This window comes from Artemia franciscana, chromosome 1, assembly GCF_032884065.1.
Source record: "Artemia franciscana chromosome 1, ASM3288406v1, whole genome shotgun sequence".
Classification (NCBI taxonomy): Eukaryota; Metazoa; Arthropoda; class Branchiopoda; order Anostraca; family Artemiidae; genus Artemia; species Artemia franciscana.
In genome coordinates, this window is record NC_088863.1 from 64,201,584 (window position 1) to 64,225,927 (window position 24,344).

General features: G+C 35.9%; 1 protein-coding gene across 1 annotated transcript in view; it reads right to left on the minus strand.

The window, feature by feature from the left end:
- Positions 1–3,163: 3,163 nt before the first annotated feature.
- The window catches only part of LOC136032853 (failed axon connections-like), a 42,908-nt gene continuing 21,727 nt past the window's right edge, over positions 3,164–24,344 (minus strand). Inside the window, exons 5-6 of the mRNA XM_065713267.1 lie at positions 7,518–7,648; positions 3,164–4,829 (exon numbers count right to left, since the gene is read on the minus strand). Coding sequence (XP_065569339.1) covers positions 4,589–4,829; positions 7,518–7,648 — 372 coding nt within the window. The 3' untranslated portion in view covers positions 3,164–4,588. The remainder of the gene's footprint in view (positions 4,830–7,517; positions 7,649–24,344) is intronic.

A 24,344-nucleotide genomic window follows, 5' to 3' on the forward strand; every position in this document is an offset into this window, starting at 1 on the left:
TCCTGAAATTTATGTGTCCTCGTTTAAATTACTTGGCGTCACAATTTATAATTTAAAGTGGGATATACACGTTAAAGACATCATCCATAATGCTAATGTGTCTATCGCCCTCCTTGAGCTCATAAATAAATATAGCATCCCCCTTCTCACTCCTTAGGATGTACACGTCTTTTGTCCCCCCACATCTTGAATATGCTTGTCCAGTTAGGCACCCTGGCATCTCTCATAAAGAATCAGACAAAATTGAGTCAATCCAAAAAAGAGCCATTTGAGTAATTTTCAAAGAAGGCAAGGTGCCATACTCTCTTCTCCTAAAAAACGCTAGTTTGGAAACTCTTGAGCGAAGGAGGGTGTCGTTGTGTCTCCGTTTTCAAAAAATTCAATAACGAACCCTTGGACGGCAAGTATTTTCCCAAAACGTCACTCCCCATCCAGATTACAACTGCCTCGAGCTGTTTCTGAGCCTATCCCAGTTTTGTTCCCCATTCGCTGCGTTACTTCCAGACATGAAAAAACTTTTGTCCCCTTCATCACTGAAAAAATGAATGAAATATCCACCTAGTTCCCTTTTTCCAACCTTCTCCATTTTTTATTTGGTGAGGTGCTGCCCAGGTCATTGCACTTATTTGCTCGCCACCCCCCTGTTTTGGTTTAGTTTCCCTTTTAATTTTTATGCGTTTTATATTTCGTTCCCTTTTTTTGTGCTTTTTTGGACTCTTTTTAGTGTCCCTTTTAATCTGATAAATATATATCTGTATTTCTTGTTCTTTTCTGTATTATTTGCTTATTTTGTCCCCTTCCTTTTTTCTTTTCCTTTCTTTTTTAATTTCCCTTTTAATTCTTTTTCTGCCTTGTATTTTGTTCAAGTTTAGTTTGACTATTTTTTTTCTTTTTAACTTTTTAATTAACCTGTTACAGTTTATATATTGACTCATAATTGATTATTCGTTCTGATTTTTATTTTTCGTTGTTGTTTTTTGGATTGTTAGTGCAACCATGTATTTTGTCGACTCCAAAGTCCGAATTCGGCCCTTTGAGGGCTTGTGATAGAGATCTTTTTAGAATAAATATCTTATCTTATCTAAGTGGATTTGGTGAAACACAAAATGATAGTACATTGAAGACGTACGTCCATTTATTATAGGAAACACTTAAGAGCACGACGCGATACACCCTTGAACACCAGAATATACTCAGTGTCTTTTAATTTGGGGCAAAACCTCAACATTCGTTGAAATTTCCCGATACTACAGAAGCTCTTGAGATACTACAGATAAGGCTTTTTGAGCACCTAGATGCTTACAGTCTTTTGATTTACCTGAATATCCCCCTACTAGGAACTCCGCCAACTCTGCAAGAGGAAAAAAGACAGTGTCCTTTCATCCTTCGCAGAGTTCACTTTAGAAGGTTAGATTCTTTTTCTCTTTTTGTTTTGTTGAGCACTGAGGACGACTTGGCGGAGTCCCTTGTCGAAATATTTCCTTGATTTTCTTCTTCATATTTTGCTACTTGCTGACAAAATCCTAGTTTTTTTTACCTATTTGATTGTTTTTCTTTTTATTTACCCTCTGATCACTGTTGACGTAAATGTTCAACCGAATGAGCCCCCTCCGAAGTTTTTCTAGCCACCTATTACATTACCTTGGTGAAAAATAAAAACTGAACCTTATGCCCATTTACTACAGGCACCACTTGAGAACAACCCAAGACACTCCCTTAATAATTTGGATAAACTTGTTTTCTTTTGACTTAGAGCACAACCCCCATAAACCCTCAGATTTTTTCAACTTCTTATGCTTGGAAGTTCCTAAGATATTACAGATAAGATTTTTTGAGCACCTAGATTCATTTCTTCCGATTTATTTGAAAATCCCCTTGATAATTCCTATATTTTTTTCGACTTAAAAACTTAATCATTCCTGAGATACTGAAAATAAGCCCTTTTGACAACCCAAATGCACTAGAAGTCAGTTGACTCGGCACAACAGTAGCAGTAATTACTGCTACTTTTCAAAATGATCCTCAACATACTAAGAGTTTCAGAATAATACCAACAACCGTTCCTGAAATATTGGAGATACATCCTTTCGATAACGCGGACGCATAGTTTTTTTTTGTTTAATTTAGTTCAACCCTCAATATTTCCTTAAATTTTAGCTTGATACCCTTAGCTTTTTGGACCCACCCTGGATCAAGCCTTCTCTTTTTTCCCAAAAATGAATCCCGTTGGCTTGTCCAAAACACTGAGAAAGTTGCATAATTTCCAACCCTTGCCCTTAGGACTGTGGGGGTTATGTCATCCCTGGAGGCATAGTTATGGGACCTTAAGAATATTCTGGAAAAACAACTACCAAAACTTCGACCAGTGTCAACAGAGAGTAGAGGAATCTTAAAATGGCAAGGGCAAAGAGTTTGATTGCTCTCCAAACACTTCAACATTCACCTCAACGGGCACTGAAAGTTTCCACCCATCTCCCTCAGCCTTCTGAAGATATTGCTGATACACACGTTTCACGACCCACAGGCACTTGATTTGTTCAACACCTCTCCCATTATTTCCTGAAAGTTTCACCTTAATATCCTAAGCATTTCTGGGATTCCAAGATCAAAAATACTGCGGTTTCCGTAAGAAAGCAAACCTTTTTTGTTAACAATGCACAACTTGAATAGCTTATAGCCCTTTCCCCAAGGATTGTAGACGTTATCGCATCTATGAAGGCATGGTTAGGCTATTTGTATCTTAAACTTTTTAGAAAATAATATCAAACACAAAATTCTAATTGAATGTTTTTTTTTTGAGAGAGCAGCAAAAAAGGTCATTAGGGGGGGAGGAGGGGGAAAGGCAGATTGCACTCTGATACTGTCCAGCATCCTCTTGAACATCCCCTCAAGTTTTTAATTAATATCCTCAAGCGTTTCTAAGCTTATAACAGGAGTTTCACCTTAATTCTCCAAGACTTTTCGGAGATGCATGATCGTTCTTAGATGTGGTTTCATGTACCTTAGTATGGAAGGTATAAATGAGTAAGAGAGAAAGAAAAAAAGAGAGAAAAAGAGCATCAACTAGACAGCTAGGACCTTAAGGTCTTGGTAAAGCTAAAATCAACCAATCATGCCACTCCTAAGTCTACTTGTAGATCTATATAAACTTTTGATATGATGATGATGATAGGCTATCATTTTTATTGATTCACAGACTATACAAACAGAGAAATTAGGCAAAATCCGTATGGAATAAAATAAGAGCACAAGAAATTGGTCACATGGAGCTCTTGCTCCCTCTCTGAGACGAGCCACAAATCCACTTATCACACATGGAATTTATAATAAAGCATCTCTTGTACCGATATGTTTATACACTCCACACAGAAAAGCGAACATTTAAACCAGCTTACCTATGAATCCTAAAATGAAATCACCAAATATAAAGATCACTGAGGAAGTGACTTTTATTACTACTAGTTCACATTCAGAAAAAGCTAGAAAACCAGCTCACAACTACTCGTAACAAAATGGATGCACTAAAGCAAAAATGAGAGAAAATGATCATGCTCACACAGACAATTTGAGAAAGTTCAGTTGTGCAAAACCTGGCAAGCTTATGAGTACACCTCTGAGGATCAAAGTTAAAAGAGAGAGATTACAGCTAACCTAAAAAAAGTAAACAACTAAAATCAAGCATAAAACACATGTCAATTTAAGTATTCAAACGCGAGATAACTTTAGTCCTTTTAAAAAATAGTGGCATTAAAATTTTCTATTTAAGAACAGTCTTTTTTGAAAATAACGGCGAAATTGTCCGTGGAGGAAAAATTTTCATCAAAAGATTAAATGATGTCAATGAGATTTTCGTGTACTCTAATAAGGACCTTCTAGGGACAAAGAACTTCGTTTAACAAAACAGAACTAATATTCAACGCCACTTGTTCGCTTCATCCTTTGCTTCATTATTATATTACACTTGCGAAGATTGAAATACAACCTTTATCTTTTAAAAAAAACACACTATAAAACTTAGGAATACTTATATCATTGGATAAAGTCGTGCCCCTAAAAGACACATCTCATGATTGGGGCTTATACGTAAAAAAAAGGACTGTTTTTAAGCAATTATTTTTTAAGGACAGAAAAGCATCTGAATTTTGTTGAGGAATTTTCAACAATTAGCTGCTCCAGCATTGGCCAAAGACAAAATCACATAGAAGCTAAATAAAATGAATAAGGAACTACTGAATAAATTTGGAAAAATACAAAAAGATAGTATAAAAGTAGAAAAAACATTGAAAAGCAGATAGAATAATTAATGGTCAACAAAGTAGAAACTTTTTGGCTTCAATAAAAGAAAAAGTCATGCATCTTTAGTTTGAGAAAAACTAAAAACCAGGGTTCACAGATGAGGTAAGAGAAAATATTTAAAATGATTCAAGAAAAAAAATCCCTGTTTTTACCCAAATACGAGATCGCCAAGAAATAAATTAAGAGAACAAAAGCACTGACATAAGCATATACACCAAAATTGCAAATCTATTTAACAACAAGTAGATTTCAAATTAAATTGTTTCAAACGGCTATCTTCACTCGGAAATGTCTATTCTTTTTCCTTCCCTTCGTCAACCTTTTCCATATCCTTATTGTCTTTTTCTGTTTCTTGGTCTTTGGACTCCTTTTCGGTAACAGGTTCTGGCTCTTCAGTCAATTCCTTCTCTTTATCTGCAGTTTCTACCTCAGAAGGCTCAGGTCCTTCCTCTTTATTCTCTACTGGGGCTGGTTTTGGAAGGTGGGTGTTCATATCTAAGGTTTTGCACATCTCCTCCCAATCGGGATAGTACCTATAAGTTATGTCTCGATAAAATATACATACTCAATACAATGTACAAATGTGTATATGTATACAAATAAATTACGAATTTAAGTTTATTATATATATGTTACCGCGAATGTCCGAAGTCTGGTTAGTATCGACATTCACCGGTGAATGAATGTCCAAAATTCATTTGTTCTCCTTGGATTCTATAAGATTTGCGAGTCAGCTTTTTGTGTCTTACGCAATCTATAATTAACGTTAAAGTTAACTTACATTTGGTTATAGCAACAGAAATGGATCAAAAACTTAACTTAACATAACATAACTTAACATAATTTAACTTAAACTGTCGAACCTTGCATTAAACTGAAAAAAGTTGACTGGCAACACTGGCTAAATTCTAAAAAAACAAAAACAAAAAAAGAGTGTTTCGGATATTCATTAGTGAATGTATATATGTATATAGTTACTTTTAAATGACCTAAATTTGATGATCAGGTTTCCAAGCAATATTACATTCATGGAAACGTTATATATTCACAAGGTAAAATAGGCTTAGTCTAAGTCTAAATAAGTCTAGGACATAAGCTTAGAAAAATACAAGTTCAAAATTATTGCCATGATTCATGTGTCAGAGGGAGCACTCTAGCACTGGCTAATGAACAAGCAATATGCCTTTAATGTCCTATTTGGCCCCCAGCCACTTCACACTGGAAAGGCGGTTGTAGAAACTTAGGAAGGGCTCATTCGACTGAGAATTGAATGGACAGTTCCAATTTTGAGTCACACATTTTGATAGGCAATTTGATTTAATAAAAAAGTGCAAAGGTCGAATAAATATGACCCTCGGGATGAAATAGGTCCCATTGCCCCTGAGTTAATGGCCAAAAATAATTGTTTATGCTAAGGTCTTAAAGAGGAATAAAAATGGGAAGGTTCTTTGGCGGTGGGTGTGCGATTGGATTGGAAAAATCAGCCGTCATTTTTGGGGTCAAAATAATCGAATCTTTTGTTGCAGGAAAGAGTGAGACAAGATCCCCAGCAATGGCCGAATAAATTTCTGTCCCACATTACCCAGATCGATTTGAAACTCTTTTCCATTAACACAAAAGAGGGCCAAACAGCATAGAAAGGGTCACGACAGCTCCATAACTAGAAGGGGGAGGGGGTCTGCAGCTTTGGTCCCAAAATTTGTTTGAAAATCTTAGCACCATGAGCCCGTCACGGACTGGAATCTGTTCTCAGTTAAGTAGAGATATAAATGGAAAAAGACCAGGAGGACAAAGATTACAAAGCACCATATTTGCATTATCTCAAAATGAATCAAGAGGGGTGTTAAGGGCACTAATGAACCAATAGAAATAGCATATAAATTCAATATCTTAAAAATTGCAATAGGAGCTGGGATTCTGTATAGACTGCAAAATTTCTTTTGGCAAAAACTTTTGCGAACCTTTTATTTTATTCTTGTTGACCCTTATATTTGCTGTAGTTTTTATGTTTAGGCTAATTCTTTCAATTAGAATTAGAAGACAATTCAAACCTTACAAAATAGAGTTGTAAAGTCAATTTATTTTAATAAACTTAATATTAAAGACATTTTTCTTAAATCTCAGTTACTAGCAGTAAGAAAAACTAGCCAGCTCCAAACTGCTGTGTTCATGTATAGCACCCATAGGACTAGCACAACTTGTCTTTTTTCATTTATCATCATGCTTATCCAACGTTGTTATCTACACATTTTTCTCTTATCTCGGATATTTGTCACACACAGAGCAGCTTTTTCTATAAAATACATTTGAGTGAAATTAGGGAACAGTATTTCGCTGGAAATAAAAAATTCTGTTTCACTTCTGTCATTTCGATCCAATTATAAACAAAACATCGTTCTTTCTACTAGTACATATGAATAATGTTTAGGAGGATTCTCTCTTTTTTTTTCTGTATTGCATAGTGCCTTTTTTCAGTATTCTTTTTGTTTCAGTTACATATTAATATGGATACTCGGCATTCTTCCGGGGCAACATTTAGACCCTAGGGACCATTGATCAGTCCCTGGAGTTGTTTTATTTGTGTGATCCATATTTAATAAAGTCAAAGAATACCTATAGGCTAGCAGCACGACAGCATAAATATTTACACTTATAGCTTGAAAAATGGAACAGCTTTTCTAATGGCGTTTTAAGAGAAAAATCTCACTTAATCGTATTTTGATACTTCAATGAGAGTGTTTTTGATACTTTAGGAGGGCATTGGCTACAGACCCGTGAAGATTTTTTACTAGCGAAGGGCAACAAGGGCTTTCTGAAAAGGATTTTCTTTTCTTGAGATATGCAAAGCGTTTCTATAAAATATCTTAAACTATTTACTATCTTACAAATCAATTCAATGCCCAGTTCAATGCTCATCAACGCTGTTGATCATTATCTCTGGAGTCGAGGGTTTTTATTATTGGATTATCAGGTGTTTTTAAACGGATGGTATCATAGTAGAGCTAAGGCTATAATGTAGTGACCCATGAGACTGTTCCAATCAAATGTGCATTAGCCCTAAGCAAGATTTGTGTACAGAGGTCAATTCTCGACAAACGAGTTTATTTAAAAATAGCTGAATTAACGAATTGAATTCTCAAGAAGTCGATAAGAGAAAAAAGCACATAATTGGGAGGTATTTTGAACGCAATGAAAGTTTCGAGTTCATTTAAGAGACTTACCTCTCTTTGATTCTTTCAAAATGCTTCAACAAATTCTGGCAGTTTTGATGAATATAATCACGAAATGGATGGGCCACATCCTTGTCTACAACAACAAATTGAGCAATATTCGAAAAAACAACGACATCAACCTATAAAAAAAAAAACATTTTTGAAAAGAAATAATATGCATTCAATTTTACTCAAGGCTAGTTAAAGGGTTAGCGAACAAATATTAATTTTGCATCAAAAATTTAGCACCAAAAAGATTATTTTTAATGTTCAGAACTCCCATAACTGCAAAAAAAGAGCTATAACTGGACAAAGAAAGATTTTTAAGACGATCTGGCTAATTTGTGATCTATCTCCGTTTTTCTTCAGTATTTTTTATTTTAGAAACAACATATTTAATCCAAATTGTAGGATTAAGAAAACCTAAATTAAGACAAAAAGTTGTTAAACGAATCTTGTTATATTGATTCTTGACGGCGTGTTTTAATATCTTTTTAAAGATAATAAAATAATACTCGTTTTAATAAACAGGCTTAACATGCATTTAACAACCATACAGTGACAAAGAATGTAACGCACAAAGATTGTTCTAACAAAGTGGTTGATTAACATATGTGTATATTAAATGCTACAGGAAAGACTAATTGTTATTTTGGATCTCAGTCCCCCCTTAAAATCCTAAATAATTAAATGGTTCCCCAATGGTTCGAATTCTATTGGTTTAATAGATAAGTTTTCTTGTTCCAACTTTTCGTAATAAGAACAAACAAGAGCTAAGAGCGCATATGGCACTTGTGACGAGGCAAGAAGAGCTAAGAGCCAAAAGATCATATGGTATGAGCTCTAACAAAATTCTATGAATCAATAGATTGATTTAAAAAAGAAAATAAGAGGCTTAATGCCAGTCAGGATTTAAAATAAAAGCTCTGAGTCACGATGTCCTTCTAAATATCAAAATGCATTAAGATCCGATCATCCACTCGTAAGTTATAAATACCTAATTTTTTTTAATTTTTCCTCTCCCTTTAGCCCCGTAGATGGTGAATCTGGGGATACGACTTTATCAAGTCAAATTGTACAGCTCCCTGAGACGCCTACCAATTTTCATCGTCCTAGCACGTCCAGAAGCACCAAACTCGCCAAATCACTGAACCCCTCCCCCCAACTCCCCCAAAAAGAGCAAATCCAGTACGGTTCTGTCAATCACGTATCAAGGACATTTGCTTATTCTATCCATCTAGCTTCATCCCGATTCATCCACTCCAGGTGTTTTCAAAAATTTCCCCCTCCAACTCCCCCCCCCTATGTCAAAAGATCTGGTCGGGATTTGAAATAAGAGCTCTGAGACATGAATTCCTATCAAATTTCATCAGGATCCGATCGCCTATTCGTAAGATAAAAATACCTCAATTTTCACGTTTTCCAAGAATTCCGGTTTCCCCCTCCAACTCCCCGCAATGTCACAGGATCTGGTCAGAATTTAAAATTAGAGCTTTAAAGCACAAGATCCTTCTAAATATCAAATTTCATTAAGATCTGGTCACCCTTTCGTAAGTTACAAATACCTCAATTTTCAAAATTAACCCCCCCCCCAACTCCACCAAAGAGAGCAGATCCAGTCCGGTTATGTCAGTCACGTATCTTAGACAGGTTTCTATTCTTCCCATCCAGTTTCATCCTGATCTCACCACTTTAAGTATTTTCCAAGATTTCCGGTCCCCCATACTCCCCCCCCCCAATTACGCTTGATCTGGTTGAGATTTAAAATAAGAAATCTGAATTACGAGGTCCTTCTAAATATGAAGTTTCATGAAGATCCGATCACTCCTTTGTAAGTTAAAAATACGTCATTTTTTCTAATTTTTCAGAATTAACCCCCCCACACACACACAATAGAGCCGATCCGTTCCAATTATGTAAATCACGTATCTAAGACTTCTGCTTATTTTTCCCATCAAGTTTCATCCCGATCCCTCCAATCTAAGCGTTTTCCATGATTTTAGGTTCCCCCACCCCAAACTCCCCCCATTGTCACCAGATCCGGTCGGGATTAAAAGTAAGAGCTTTGAGACACAATATCCTTCTAAATATCAGATTTCATTGAGATCCGGTCACCCGTTCGTAAGTTAAAAATACCTAAATTTTTCTATTTTTTCCGAATTCACAGGCCCCCCACTCACAGGCCTAAGTTAAAAATACCTCATTTTTTCTAATTTTTCAGAATTAACCCCCCCCAAATACCCCAAAGGGAGCGGATCTGTTCCGGTTATTTCAATCATGTATGTAGGACTTGTGCTTATTTTTCCCACCAAGTTTCATCCCGATCCCTCCACTCTAAGTGTTTTCCAAGATTTTAGGTTTCCCCTCCCAGATCCCCCCCCAATGTCACCAGATCCGGTAGGGATTTAAAGTAACAGCTTTGAGACATGATATCCTTCCAAATATCAAATTTCATTAAGATCTGATCAACGGTTCGTAAGTTAAAAATACCGAAATTTTCCTATTTTTTCCGAATTCACAGGCCCCCCACTCCCCCCCAGATGGTCAAATCGGAAAAAAGACTATTTCTAATTTAATCTGATCCGGTCCCTGATACGCCTGCCAAATTTCATCGTCCTAGCTTACCTGGAAGTGCCTAAAGTAGCAAAACCGGGACCGACAGAATTTGCGATTGCTGTATGTCACTTGGTTAATACCAAGTGCCATAAAAAGTATCTGAAAAATTTTTAACTTTTAAAAAACTGATACAGCTGCAGCTCCTCTAGTTTCTTCAGAGGAGATTTCTTAACAATGACCAGTTTCGATTCAGACCAGAGCTATCTACCCAAGATACACTAACGCCGTTGAGCCTAGATAAACGAAGCTCTGAATTCTGGTCCACCAGCTGCATAGGTTCTACTTCATATTAGACAAGCATTTGGCAGAATGAGCCATGCAACAGAGACAAAATGTTTCGTAAAAGCATAAACAAGGGATCTTCGATATTCTGGGGCTTCCCAAGACCTAAAGTCCACCAAAAGAGAGAGCTAGTATCTGAATTAGAAAGAGAGAAAAGAGAAAGTGAGAAAGGAAGAGAAGAGATGATATATACATATATATATATATATATATATATATATATATATATATATATATATATATATATATATATATATATATATATATATATATATATATATGTATATATATATATATATATATATATCTTCTTCTATATATATAAAAATAAGTTGTCTGTCTGTGGATCAGGTGACGTCATGTTTCTGTGTCGGCTGACGTCATGAAATTAGTTGTCAGGTGACGTCATGTTTCTGTGTCGGCTGACGTCATGAAATTAGTTGTCGTCATTTTTGCTTTGACGGTGACGTCATTCAAGTTATATAAGACATATGTTCACGTAGAAATCTATTAATGTTTAAGTTTACAATGACTGATGAAGATGCTCAAAGAGTCTATGCCAAAAAACTTGCTGCTGATAGAGAAAGTCAGAAAAGAAAGCGTGCCGAGGAACTACCAGAGCAACGCGAAAGCAGACTTGCTGCTAAAAGAGAAAGTGAAAAAAGAAGGCGTGCCGAGGAATCAAAAGAACAGCAGGGAAACAGGCTTGAGGCTGATAGAGAAAGAAAGAACAGAAAGCATGCCGAGGGACTACCAGAGCAACGCGGAAGCAGACATGCTGCTAAAAGAGAATGTGAAAAAAGAAGGCGTGCCGAGGAATTACAAGAACAGCAAGAAATCAGGCTTGCTGCTGATAGAGAAAGTAAGAAAAGAAAGCGTGCCGAGGAATCACAAGAACAGCAAGAAATCAGGCTTGCTGCTGATAGAGAAAGTAAGAAAAGAAAGCGTGCCGAGGAATCAGAGCAACCTGAAAGTTATCGCCTGGCATTCAGGTACAACCCAGTCGATGATTATAGCTTGAGTAGATGTGTTCAAATCGGGACAATGTCTAAAATTTGTCCCTATTGCAAGGCCTTGAAATTCAATGGTGAAACAATGGGAATGTGTTGCGCCTCAGGAAAAGTTAAACTTCCTCTATTGGCTGCACCACCAGAGCCATTGAAGACTTTCCTTACTGGAACTACGTCAGAATCTAAGCGTTTTTTGTCAAAAATCAGACAATACAACTCATGTTTCCAAATGACGTCGTTTGGAGCCCAAATCGAAAATCCAGATCAATTTATGTCTACTTTCAAAGTAAAAGGGCAAATTTATCATAAAGCAGGGTCCCTTCTACCATTCTCAGGCGAGAATCATAAATTTTTACAATTGTACTTCATCAGTGATAGAAATTCTGAATTGAATGCACGTTGCGAAATTTCTCCCAACGTTGAAAGGACAATCGTTTCCCAATTACAACATCTTTTCCACGAAAATAATAATTTAGTGCGTCTGTTCAAAACAGCCATCGATTTGATGCCTACTGATACGCATAAAATTGTTATTTCCGCTGACAAAACGCCTCCTGGCCAACATGTGCGTAGATACAATGCTCCGACTATCGACGAAGTGGCAATCGTTATGGTCGGTGATCAGTTTTTACCTCGAGATATTATTCTTCATAAGCGAAACGCTCAGTTGTTAAGAATTGCTGAAACTCATCGATGCTACGATGCCCTACAATATCCTATCATTTTTTGGGATGGAGCCCACGGCTATCACTTTAATATTAAATTGATGAATCCAGCCACTAACAAAGAAATGAATAAGAAATGCAGTGCAATGCATTATTATTCCTATAGACTAATGATTCGGCAGGATGAAGAAAATTATATTTTAAAATGCCGTGAATTGTTTCACCAATTCGTCGTGTATATGTATGCTAAAATTGAATCAGAACGTTTGCTATATATCCGCCTGAATCAGACCAAGCTCCGCTCTGAACAATACATTCATTTGCGAGATGCAGTAATAAATGACGGTAATACCACAAACGTTGGAAGATTAACAATTTTACCTTCGTCATATGCTGGCAGTCCCCGTCATATACATGAATATGCTCAAGATGCTATTGCGTATGTTCGTCTCTATGGTCGTCCAGATTTATTTATTACATTTACATGTAATCAATCTTGGGACGAGATACGGCAGCTTTTACTTCAAGGACAATCGGCGGTTCATAGGCATGACATTACGGCACGTGTCTTCCGGCAAAAGTTGAAATCACTGATAAACTACCTTGTAAAACATGAAGTGTTTGGGTCAGTGCGATGCTGGATGTACTCAGTGGAATGGGCCTTATGAGGGTGAGGCTGTTCTTATTCCTCGCATTCCCATGATTCCAACGGATCTGCTTTTTCAATTTAAAAGATTGCAATTCCCAATTCGATTAGCATTTGCAACCACCATTAACAAAGCTCAAGGGCAATCACTAGAAAAATGCGGTATAGATCTTAATACAGATTGCTTTACCAATGTACAATTGTATGTTGCATCTTTGAGGGTCGGTAAACCTGACAATCTATTTATGCGCACAGACAATGGGACAGCGAAGACTGTTGTATATTCACAAGTTTTACGTAGTTAATTTGTATTGTATCTATCTATCTATCTATCTATATAAAAACGAGTTGTGTGTATGCATGTTTGTTTGTTTGTAAAAAGAGCGTTTGCATATGACGTCATTATTAGTACATACGGCTTTGTATATGGACAGACAATGGGAAAGCCAAGAATGTTGTATATTCGCAATTTTTTACGTAGTTTGAAACACATATATAAATCTATCTATATTCACAGGTGGGACACAGGGACACAACTACAATGGCGCGTAACTAATATGACGCGTAACGACTTACGCGCGCGGGGGGGGACACAAATGACGACCGGGACACCGCCACATCTATCTATCTATCTATATATATAAAAATAAGTTGTCTGTCTGTGGATCAGGTGACGTCATGTTTCTATGTCGACTGACGTCATGAAGTTAGTTGTCGTCATTTTTGCTATGACGGTGACGTCATTAATGGTATTTAAGACATGCGTTCACGGAAAAATGTTTAATTGTAAAATGACTGAAGAACCTACAATGGCAACAGCCGAGGAAGCTGCTCAAAGAGTCTATGCCAAAAAACTTGCTGCTGATAGAGAAAGTAAGAAAAGAAAGCGTGCCGAGGAATCACAAGAACAGCAAGAAAACAGGCTTGCAGCTGATAGAGAAAGTAAGAAAAGAAAGCGTGCCGAGGAATCACAAGAACAGCAAGAAAACAGGCTTGCGGCTAAAGAACGCAAAACCGCGCAGTTAGATGAAAATCCACCTGGAAAGCGAGAGTCAAAACATATCAAAACTGAAAATGATAGCGATGATGATTGGGTTTGGGATTTTGACTTGGATAAGGTCATCAATGCCTACCAGATTTAAGTTAAAAAACAAAGGTTCGGCGATATGTACTTCATAGTGACGCTGAAAAATAAAGAAGAAAAAAAAACTGAAAAAATGTAAAAAACTAAAAAACTAAAAAGAAAAAACACTCAAAGATAAATTACAGACCGGGACACAAATGACGACCGACACAGAGGGAATATAAATGACGACCAGGAACCTCAAAGAAAAATTACAGACTGGGACACCCGGACACAAATCACGACCGGGAATATAAATGACGACCGGGACGCAGGGAAACAACTACAACGGGGACGCCGGGGGCACAGGCGGGATATATAATTGACGACTGAGACACAGGGATTGTTTGAATAAAAATTACAGACCGGGACACAAATGACGACCGGGACACTGGGACACAGGGAATATAAATGACGACCGGGACACTCAAAGAGAAAATACAAACTGGGACACTAGGACACAAATGACGACCGGGACACAGGGAATATAAATGCTATTTATATGCACAGACAATGGGACAGCGAAGAATGTTGTATATTCGCATGTTTTACGTAGTTAAAAATATATATTTACTAGCTGTTGGGGTGGCGCTTCGCGCCACCCCAACACCTAGTTGGTGGGGGCGCTTCGCACCCCCCCCCAAGCCCCCCCGCGCGCGTAAGTCGTTACGCGCCATATTAGTTACGCGCCATTGTAGTTGTGTCCCTATGTCCCACCTGTGAATATAGATAGATAGATATATATATATATATATATATATATATATATATATATATATATATATATATATATATATATATATATATATATGTTTTTAACTACGTAAAACTTGCGAATATACAACATTCTTTGCTGTCCCATTGTCTGTGCATATAAATAGATTGTCAGGTTTACCGACTCTTGAACAAAGGTTCGGCGATATGTACTTCATAGTGACGCTGAAAAATAAAGAAGAAAAAAAAAACTGAAAAAATGTAAAAAACTAAAAAACTAAAAAGAAAAAACACTCAAAGATAAATTAAAGACCGGGACACAAATGACGACCGACACAGAGGGAATATAAATGACGACCAGGAACCTCAAAGAAAAATTACAGACTGGGACACCCGGACACAAATCACGACCGGGAATATAAATGACAACCGGGACGCAGGGAAACAACTACAACGGGGACGCCGGGGACACAGGCGGGATATATAATTGACGACTGAGACACAGGGATTGTTTGAATAAAAATTACAGACCGGGACACAAATGACAACCGGGACACTGGGACACAGGGAATATAAATGACGACCGGGACACTCAAAGAGAAAATACAAACTGGGACACCAGGACACAAATGACGACCGGGACACAGGGAATATAAATGCTATTTATATGCACAGACAATGGGACAGCGAAGAATGTTGTATATTCGCATGTTTTACGTAGTTAAAAATATATATTTACTAGCTGTTGGGGTGGCGCTTCGCGCCACCCCAACACCTAGTTGGTGGGGGCGCTTCGCGCCCCCCCCAAGCCCCCCCGCGCGCGTAAGTCGTTACGCGCCATATTAGTTACGCGCCATTGTAGTTGTGTCCCTATGTCCCACCTGTGAATATAGATAGATAGATAGATATATATATATATATATATATATATATATATATATATATATATATATATATATATATATATGTTTTTAACTACGTAAAACTTGCGAATATACAACATTCTTTGCTGTCCCATTGTCTGTGCATATAAATAGATTGTCAGGTTTACCGACTCTTGAACATGCAACATATAATGGTCCATGGGAAAACAATCCGTATTCAGATATATACCTCATGATTCTAATTTATGCCCTTGAGCTTTGTTGATGGTGATTGCTAATCGACGATTCCCTGTGTCGCCGTCGTCATTTATATATCCCCGTGTGCCCCCCGGTGTCCCGGTCGTCATTTATATTCCATGTGTTCCGGTCGTCATTTATGTCCCGGTGTCCCAGTCTGTGAATTCTCTTTGAGGGTCCCGGGCGTCATTGATATTCCTTGTGTCCCGGTGTCCCGGTCGTCATTCGTGTCCCGGTGTCCCAGTCTGTATATACATTCGTTTTTGAATTGGTCTTTTTTTTAGGTTTTAGTTTTCTGCCTTTTTTTTAGTTTTTTTTTAGTTATACCTCATGATTCTAATGATTGCCCTTGAGCTTTGTTGATGGTGATTGCTAATCGAACATTTTCTGTGTCCCCATCGTCATTTATATATCCCCCTGTGCCCCCCGGCGTCCCCGTTGTAGTTGTGTCCCTGTGTCCCGGTCGTCATTTATATTCCCTGTGTCCCGGTCGTCATTTGTATTCCGGTGTCCCAGTCTGTATATACATTCGTTTTTGAAATGGTAAATGATGAAATAAATTTTTGTATTTTTCCCCTTTTTTTTCTTTTTAGTTTTTTTTTGGTTTTTACATTTTTTTAGTTTTTTTAGTTTTTTTTTCTTTTTAGTTTTTTTTTTATTTTTATTTTTTTAGTTTTGTTTTTCTCCTTTATTTTTCTTTTTGTTTCCTTTTTTTAGTTTTTTAACATGACGTCAGCCGACACAGAAACATGACGTCACCTGATCCACGATCCACAGATCCACAGACAACTTATTTTTATATATATAGATATACTAGCTGTTGGGGTGGCGCTTCGCGCCACCCCAACACCTAGTTGGTGGGGGCGCTTCGCGCCCCCCCCAAGCCCCCCCGCGCGCGTAAGTCGTTACGCGCCATATTAGTTACGCGCCATTGTAGTTGTGGCCCTATGTCCCACCTGTGAATATAGATATATATATATATATATATATATATATATATATATATATATATATATATATATATATATATATATATATATATATATATATATAATGTTTTTAACTACGTAAAACTTGCGAATATACAACATTCTTTGCTGTCCCATTGTCTGTGCATATAAATAGATTGTCAGGTTTACCGACTCTTGAACATGCAACATATAATGGTCCATGGGAAAACAATCCGTATTCAGATCTATACCTCATGATTCTAATGATTGCCCTTGAGCTTTGTTGATGGTGATTGCTAATCGACCATTCCCTGAGTCGCCATCGTCATTTATATATCCCCCTGTGCACCCCGGCGTCCCCTTTGTAGTTATGTCCCTGTGTCCCGGTCGTCATTTATATTCCCTGTGTCCCGGTGTTCCAGTCTGTGATTTCTCTTTGAGTGTCCCGGGCGTCATTTATATTCCTTGTGTCCCGGTCGTCATTTATATCCCCCTGTTCCCCCCGGCGTCCCCATTGTAGTTGTGTCCCTGTGTCCCGGTCGTCATTTATATTCCCTGTGTCCGGGCGTCATTTGTATCCCAGTGTCCCGGTCTGTATATACATTCGTTTTTTAGTTTTGTTTTTCTCCTTTATTTTTTTCCTTTTTTCTTTTTTTTCTTTTTTAGTTTATTTAGATTTTTAGATTTTTTAGTTTTTTTTATTAGTTTTTAGTTTTTTTGTAGTTTTTACCATTTTTTTAGTTTTTTTAGTTTAGTTTTTTTACTTATGTCCTGGTCGTCATTTATACTCCCTGTGTCCCGGTCGTCATTTGTGTCTCGGTGCTTTGTTGATTGCTAATTTATATTATATTTATATTTTTTATATTTATTAATATTTTTTTAGTTTTCTTTTCTCTTATTTTTCAGTTTTTTCCTTTTTTTTTAGTTTTTTCTTTTTTAGTTTTTAGTTTTTTTTTGTTTTTTACCTTTTTTTAGTTTTTTTAGTTTTTTTAGTTTTTTAGCTTTTTTAGTTTTTTTATTAGTTTTTAGTTTTTTTTAGTTTTTGCCTTTTTTTAGTTTTTTCAGTTTTTTTTAGTTTTTAGTTTTTTACCTTTTTTTAGTTTTTTTTAGTTTTTTTTTCTTTTTAGTTTTTTTTGTAGTTTTTACCTTTTTTAGTTTTTTTTCTTCTTTTGTATTAGTGTGAAATAATTCAGACGTCATATGCGGACAAACACGACGTCACTCGACAGACAGACAGACAGACATAACCCACAAACAACTTATTTTTATATATATTTATTCATATTTTTTTAGTTTTCTTTTTCTCTTTTATTTTTCAGTTTTTTCCTTTTTTTTAGTTTTTTTCTTTTTTAGTTTTTAGTTTTTTTTAGTTTTTTACCTTTTTTTAGTTTTTTTAGTTTTTTTAGTTTTTTAGCTTTTTTAGTTTTTTTTTATTAGTTTTTATTTTTTTTGTAGTTTTTGCCTTTTTTTATTTTTTTCAGTTTTTTTTAGTTATTAGATTTTTACCTTTTTTTAGTTTTTTTTAGTTTTTTAGCTTTTTTAGTTTTTTTTTCTTTTTAGTTTTTTTTTGTAGTTTTTACCTTTTTTAGTTTTTTTCTTCTTTTGTATTAGTGTGAAATAATTCAGACGTCATATGCGAACAAACATGACGTCACCTGATCCATCCACAGATCCACACACAGACAACTTATTTTTATATATATAGATAGCTGTTGGGGTGGCGCTTCGCGCCACCCCAACACCTAGTAGGTGGGGGCGCTTCGCGCCCCCCCCCCCAAGCCCCCCCGCGCGCGTAAGTCGTTACGCGCCATATTAGTTACGCGCCATTGTAGTTGTGTCCCTATGTCCCACCTGTGAATATAGATATATATATATATATATATATATATATATATATATATATATATATATATATATATATATATATATGTTTTTAACTACGTAAAACTTGCGAATATACAACATTCTTTGCTGTCCCATTGTCTGTGCATATAAATAGATTGTCAGGTTTACCGACTCTTGAACATGCAACATATAGTGGTCCATGGGAAAACAATCCGTATTCAGATCTATACCTCATGATTCTAATGATTGCCCTTGAGCTTTGTTGATGGTGATTGCTAATCGACCATTCCCTGAGTCGCCATCGTCATTTATATATCCCCCTGTGCACCCCGGCGTCCCCTTTGTAGTTATGTCCCTGTGTCCCGGTCGTCATTTATATTCCCTGTGTCCCGGTCGTCATTTGTGTCCCGGTGTTCCAGTCTGTGATTTCTCTTTGAGTGTCCCGGGCGTCATTTATATTCCTTGTGTCCCGGTGTCCCGGTCGTCATTTATATCCCCCTGTGCCCCCCGGCGTCCCCATTGTAGTTGTGTCCCTGTGTCCCGGTCGTCATTTATATTCCCTGTGTCCGGGCGTCATTTGTATCCCAGTGTCCCGGTCTGTATATACATTCGTTTTTTAGTTTTGTTTTTCTCCTTTATTTTTTTCCTTTTTTCTTTTTTTTCTTTTTTAGTTTATTTAGATTTTTAGATTTTTTAGTTTTTTTATTAGTTTTTAGTTTTTTTGTAGTTTTTACCATTTTTTTAGTTTTTTTAGTTTTTTTTTTTACTTATGTCCTGGTCGTCATTTATACTCCCTGTGTCCCGGTCGTCATTTGTGTCTCGGTGCTTTGTTGATTGCTAATTTATATTATATTTATATTTATATTTTTTATATTTATTAATATTTTTTTAGTTTTCTTTTTCTCTTATTTTTCAGTTTTTTCCTTTTTTTTAGTTTTTCTTTTTTAGTTTTTAGTTTTTTTTTGTTTTTTACCTTTTTTTAGTTTTTTTAGTTTTTTAGCTTTTTTAGTTTTTTTATTAGTTTTTAGTTTTTTTTTACTTTTTGCCTTTTTTTAGTTTTTTCAGTTTTTTTTTAGTTTTTAGTTTTTTACCTTTTTTTAGTTTTTTAGCTTTTTTAGTTTTTTTTCTTTTTAGTTTTTTTTGTAGTTTTTACCTTTTTTAGTTTTTTTCCTTCTTTTGTATTAGTGTGAAATAATTCAGACGTCATATGCGGACAAACACGACGTCACTCGACAGACAGACAGACAGACATAACCCACAAACAACTTATTTTTATATATATTTATTCATATTTTTTTAGTTTTCTTTTTCTCTTTTATTTTTCAGTTTTTTCCTTTTTTTTAGTTTTTTTCTTTTTTAGTTTTTAGTTTTTTACCTTTTTTTAGTTTTTTTTAGTTTTTTAACTTTTTTAGTTTTTTTATTAGTTTTTATTTTTTTTGTAGTTTTTGCCTTTTTTTATTTTTTTCAGTTTTTTTTTAGTTATTAGATTTTTACCTTTTTTTAGTTTTTTAGTTTTTTTTTCTTTTTAGTTTTTTTTGTAGTTTTTACCTTTTTTAGTTTTTTTCTTCTTTTGTATTAGTGTGAAATAATTCAGACGTCATATGCGAACAAACATGACGTCACCTGATCCATCCACAGATCCACAGACAACTTATTTTTATATATATAGATATCTCTATTCACAGGTGGGACACAGCTACAATGGCGCGTAACTAATATGGCGCGTAACGACTTACGCGCGCGGGGGGGGCTTGGGGGGCGCGAAGCGCCCCACCAACTAGGTGTTGGGGTGGCTCGAAGCAAGTTGTGTGTATGCATGTTTGTTTGTTTGTAAAAAGAGCGTTTGCATATGACGTCATTATTAGTACATAAGGCTTTGTATATGCACAGACATATAAATATAAATGCTATTTATATGCACAGACAATGGGACAGCGAAGAATGTTGTATATTCGCATGTTTTACGTAGTTAAAAATATATATTTATATCTATCTCTATTCACAGGTGGGACACAGGGACACAGCTACAATGGCGCGTAACTAATATGGCACGTAACGACTTACGCGCGCGGGGGAGCTTGGGGGCGCGAAGCGCCCCACCAACTAGGTGTTGGGGTGGCGCGAAGCGAGTTGTGTGTATGCATGTTTGTTTGTTTGTAAAAAGAGCGTTTGCATATGACGTCATTATTAGTACATAAGGCTTTGTATATGCACAGACATAAATATAAATACTATTTATATGCACAGACAATGGGACAGCGAAGAATGTTGTATATTCGCATGTTTTACGTAGTTAAAAATATATATTTATATATATCTCTATTCACAGGTGGGACACAGGGACACAGCTACAATGGCGCGTAACTAATATGGCGCGTAACGACTTACGCGCGCGGGGGGGCTTGGGGGGGGGCGCGAAGCGCCCCACCAACTAGGTGTTGGGGTGGCGCGAAGCGCCACCCCAACAGCTAGTAGGGAATATAAACAGATCGGGACAATCAGAGAAAGCGACCGGGACACAAGGAATGTTCGATTAGCAATCACCATCAACAAAGCACCGGGACACAAATGACGACCGGGACACAGGGAGTATAAATGACGACCAGGACATAAGTAAAAAAACTAAAAAAACTAAAAAAAAGGTAAAAACTACAAAAAAACAAAAAAAAAACTAAAAACTAATAAAAAAACTAAAAAAGCCAAAAAACTAAAAAAAAGAAAAATAAATAAAAAAGGGGAAAAAAAAATGAAAAATAAAGGAGAAAAACAAAACTAAAAAAAGAAAAAAAAAACTCAAAAAAGTAAAAGCCAAAAAAAATAATAATAAAAAGAAAAAAAAGGGGAAAAATACAAAAAGTTATTTCATCATATACCATTTCAAAAACGAATGTATATACAGACTGGGATACAAATGACGACCGGGACACAGGGAATATAATCCGAGACACCGGGACACAAATGACGACCGGGACACAAGGAATATAAATGACGCCCGGGACACTCAAAGAGAAATCATAGACAGGGACACCGGGACACAAATGACGACCGGAACACAGGGAATATAAATGACGACCGGGACACAACTACAACGGGGACGCCGGGGGGCACAGGGGGATATATAAATGACGACGGCGACACAGGGAATGGTCGATTAGCAATCACCATCAACAAAGCTCAAGGGCAATCATTAGAATCATGAGGTATAGATCTGAATACGGATTGTTTTCCCATGGACCATTATATTTTGCATGTTCAAGAGTCGGTAAATCTGACAATCTTCTATATATATATATATAAAAATAAGTTGTCTGTCTGTGTGTGGGTCTGTCGGGTGACGTCATGTTTGTGTGTTGACTGACGTCATGTTTTCGACTGACGAAATTACAGACCGGGACATCGGGACACAAATGACGACCGGGACACAAATGACAACCGGGACACCGCCACATAGGGAATATAAATGACGACCGGGACACTCAAAGAGAAAGCGACCGGGACACAAGGAATGTTCGATTAGCAATCACCATCAACAAAGCACCGGGACACAGGGAGTATAAATGACGACCAGGGCATAAGTAAAAAAAAAACTAAAAAACCTAAAAAAAAAGGTAAAAACTACAAAAAACTAAAAAGAAAAAAAACTAAAAACTAATAAAAAAACTAAAAAAGCTAAAAAACAAAAAAAAATAAAAAAAGGAAAAAAAGGAAAAAAAAAAAAATAAAGGAGAAAAACAAAACTAAAAAAAAAATAAAACAAAAGAAAAAAGAAAAAAAAACAAAAAAAAAGTAAAAACTAAAAAAAACTAAAAAGAAAAAAAGGGGAAAAATACAAAAATTTATTTCATCATATACCATTTCAAAAACGAATGTATATACAGACCGGGATACAAATGACGACCGGGACACAGGGAATATAATCCGGGACACCGGGACACAAATGACGACCGGGACACTGGGACACAAGGAATATAAATGACGCCCAGGACACTCACCATCAACAAAGCTCAAGGGCAATCATTAGAATCATGAGGTATAGATCTGGATATGGATTGTTTTCCCATGGACCATTATATGTTGCATGTTCAAGAGTCAGCAAACCTGACAATCTATATGCACAGACAATGGGACAGCAAAGAATGTTGTATATTCGCAAGTTTTACGTAGTTAAAAACATATATATATATATATATATATATATATATATATATATATATATATATATATATATATATATCTATATTCACAGGTGGGACATAGGGACACAACTACAATGGCGCGTAACGACTTACGCGCGGGGGGGGGGAAGCGCCCTCATCAACTAGTTGTTGGGGTGGCGCTTCGCGCCACCCCAACAACTATATATATATATATATATATATATATATATATATATATATATATATATATATATATATATATATATATATTTCAACTGTCTTATGACAAACTGATACTGAACTATGCTCAATATTACCTCGTTGTTATTGCTGAAAAGGCTAAAAATGCTCGAGCGTCCAGGCACATACAGGTCTAAACATTATTGCATTCGATCTAGTAGCTATTTATGCTGTTTCATTTTTTCTTGCTATTCAGCTGTATTTATTCACTCAATTATTTTTAAAGATTGGAGAGAAACAAGTTGTCGATATCAGAACAATTTATTCCTTAGTAATGGGATTCAAAAAGGCGAATGATAATGCAAGTCTTAAATTCAACCCCGCTCCCACCTCCTACCAACACTTCAAATTCCTTACAATATTTCTTCCTTCCAACTTAAAAAGCTTTTTCAATAGCAATAGGATTTTTGATTAATACGAACATCGTCTCTCAGACTTAAAACCATCTCACAATACTGTAACTTTTCCAAGATGCAAGCTACTAAAGATATTTCGTGTTCAGAGTAGGTTATTCCTATTAAATAACAATAGCTTACTGAGTAAGGGTAATTATTATGGTCTATTGACGGCGGTTTCAAGATGAATCTATTGTACGAAAATTTCTCGCTGATTAAGCCTTGAATTAACCAAAAAATGTCTATTTGTAAAAGAAGAAATGACATCATACTTAGTTCTGAGGTTTAAGTAATTGCATTAGATTTTTATGTAAGTGTTTCTTTTTTTTTAGCGCAATTCAGTGATTGGAATTGTCTATCGATTGCCAAAAATTACAGAAATCTCAAATATAGTAAGCTTATCCAATGCAGACAAGAGCACACCTAAAAGCTAAGGGGGAAACAGACGAAGGAAAATCGATTGAACTAGTCTGAAATTGTTTCCACATAAAAAATGGTGTTTACAGACCTTAGCAACAGACATTCCATTTCCAGACGAGTCCCGGAGACCACCAGAAACAAATTATTATTTTTCTCTTAAAACTAGAAACTTGTTACCAAGCTGTTTTTAGTCAGTTTGTTGGGCAAAATCAACATAAAGATACAAATAGTCGTTAGACATCGCTTACTAAGGCCAGTTTAGAAACAAACAATAAATGATAGCACAACTTATACTAATTTTGCCTGCTTTACTTTTCATTATTCAGTCTTTTTTTAATGAATTACGTACTATTTTACGTTAAGATTTTCATAAAAAATATTAGATGAGCAAAAATAAATGAGTGGGGCAATAAAAGGCAGATGAAGAGGTATGATAAATACAGACCCGTGAAAAGAGTTCATATGTATCTTATATTTCCCGACAATCTTGACACAAGAGACAACTAATAATTTAAAAAAAAAAAAAAAAAAAAAAAAAAAAAAAAAAAAAAAAAATCAAATTCTGGTGCATGTTTGCAACAAATTTTTTTGACTTGTCAAGTTCTTTCCTCTGAAATTCTTAAATGTAACTTGGCCTTAAAAGAAAACTTGT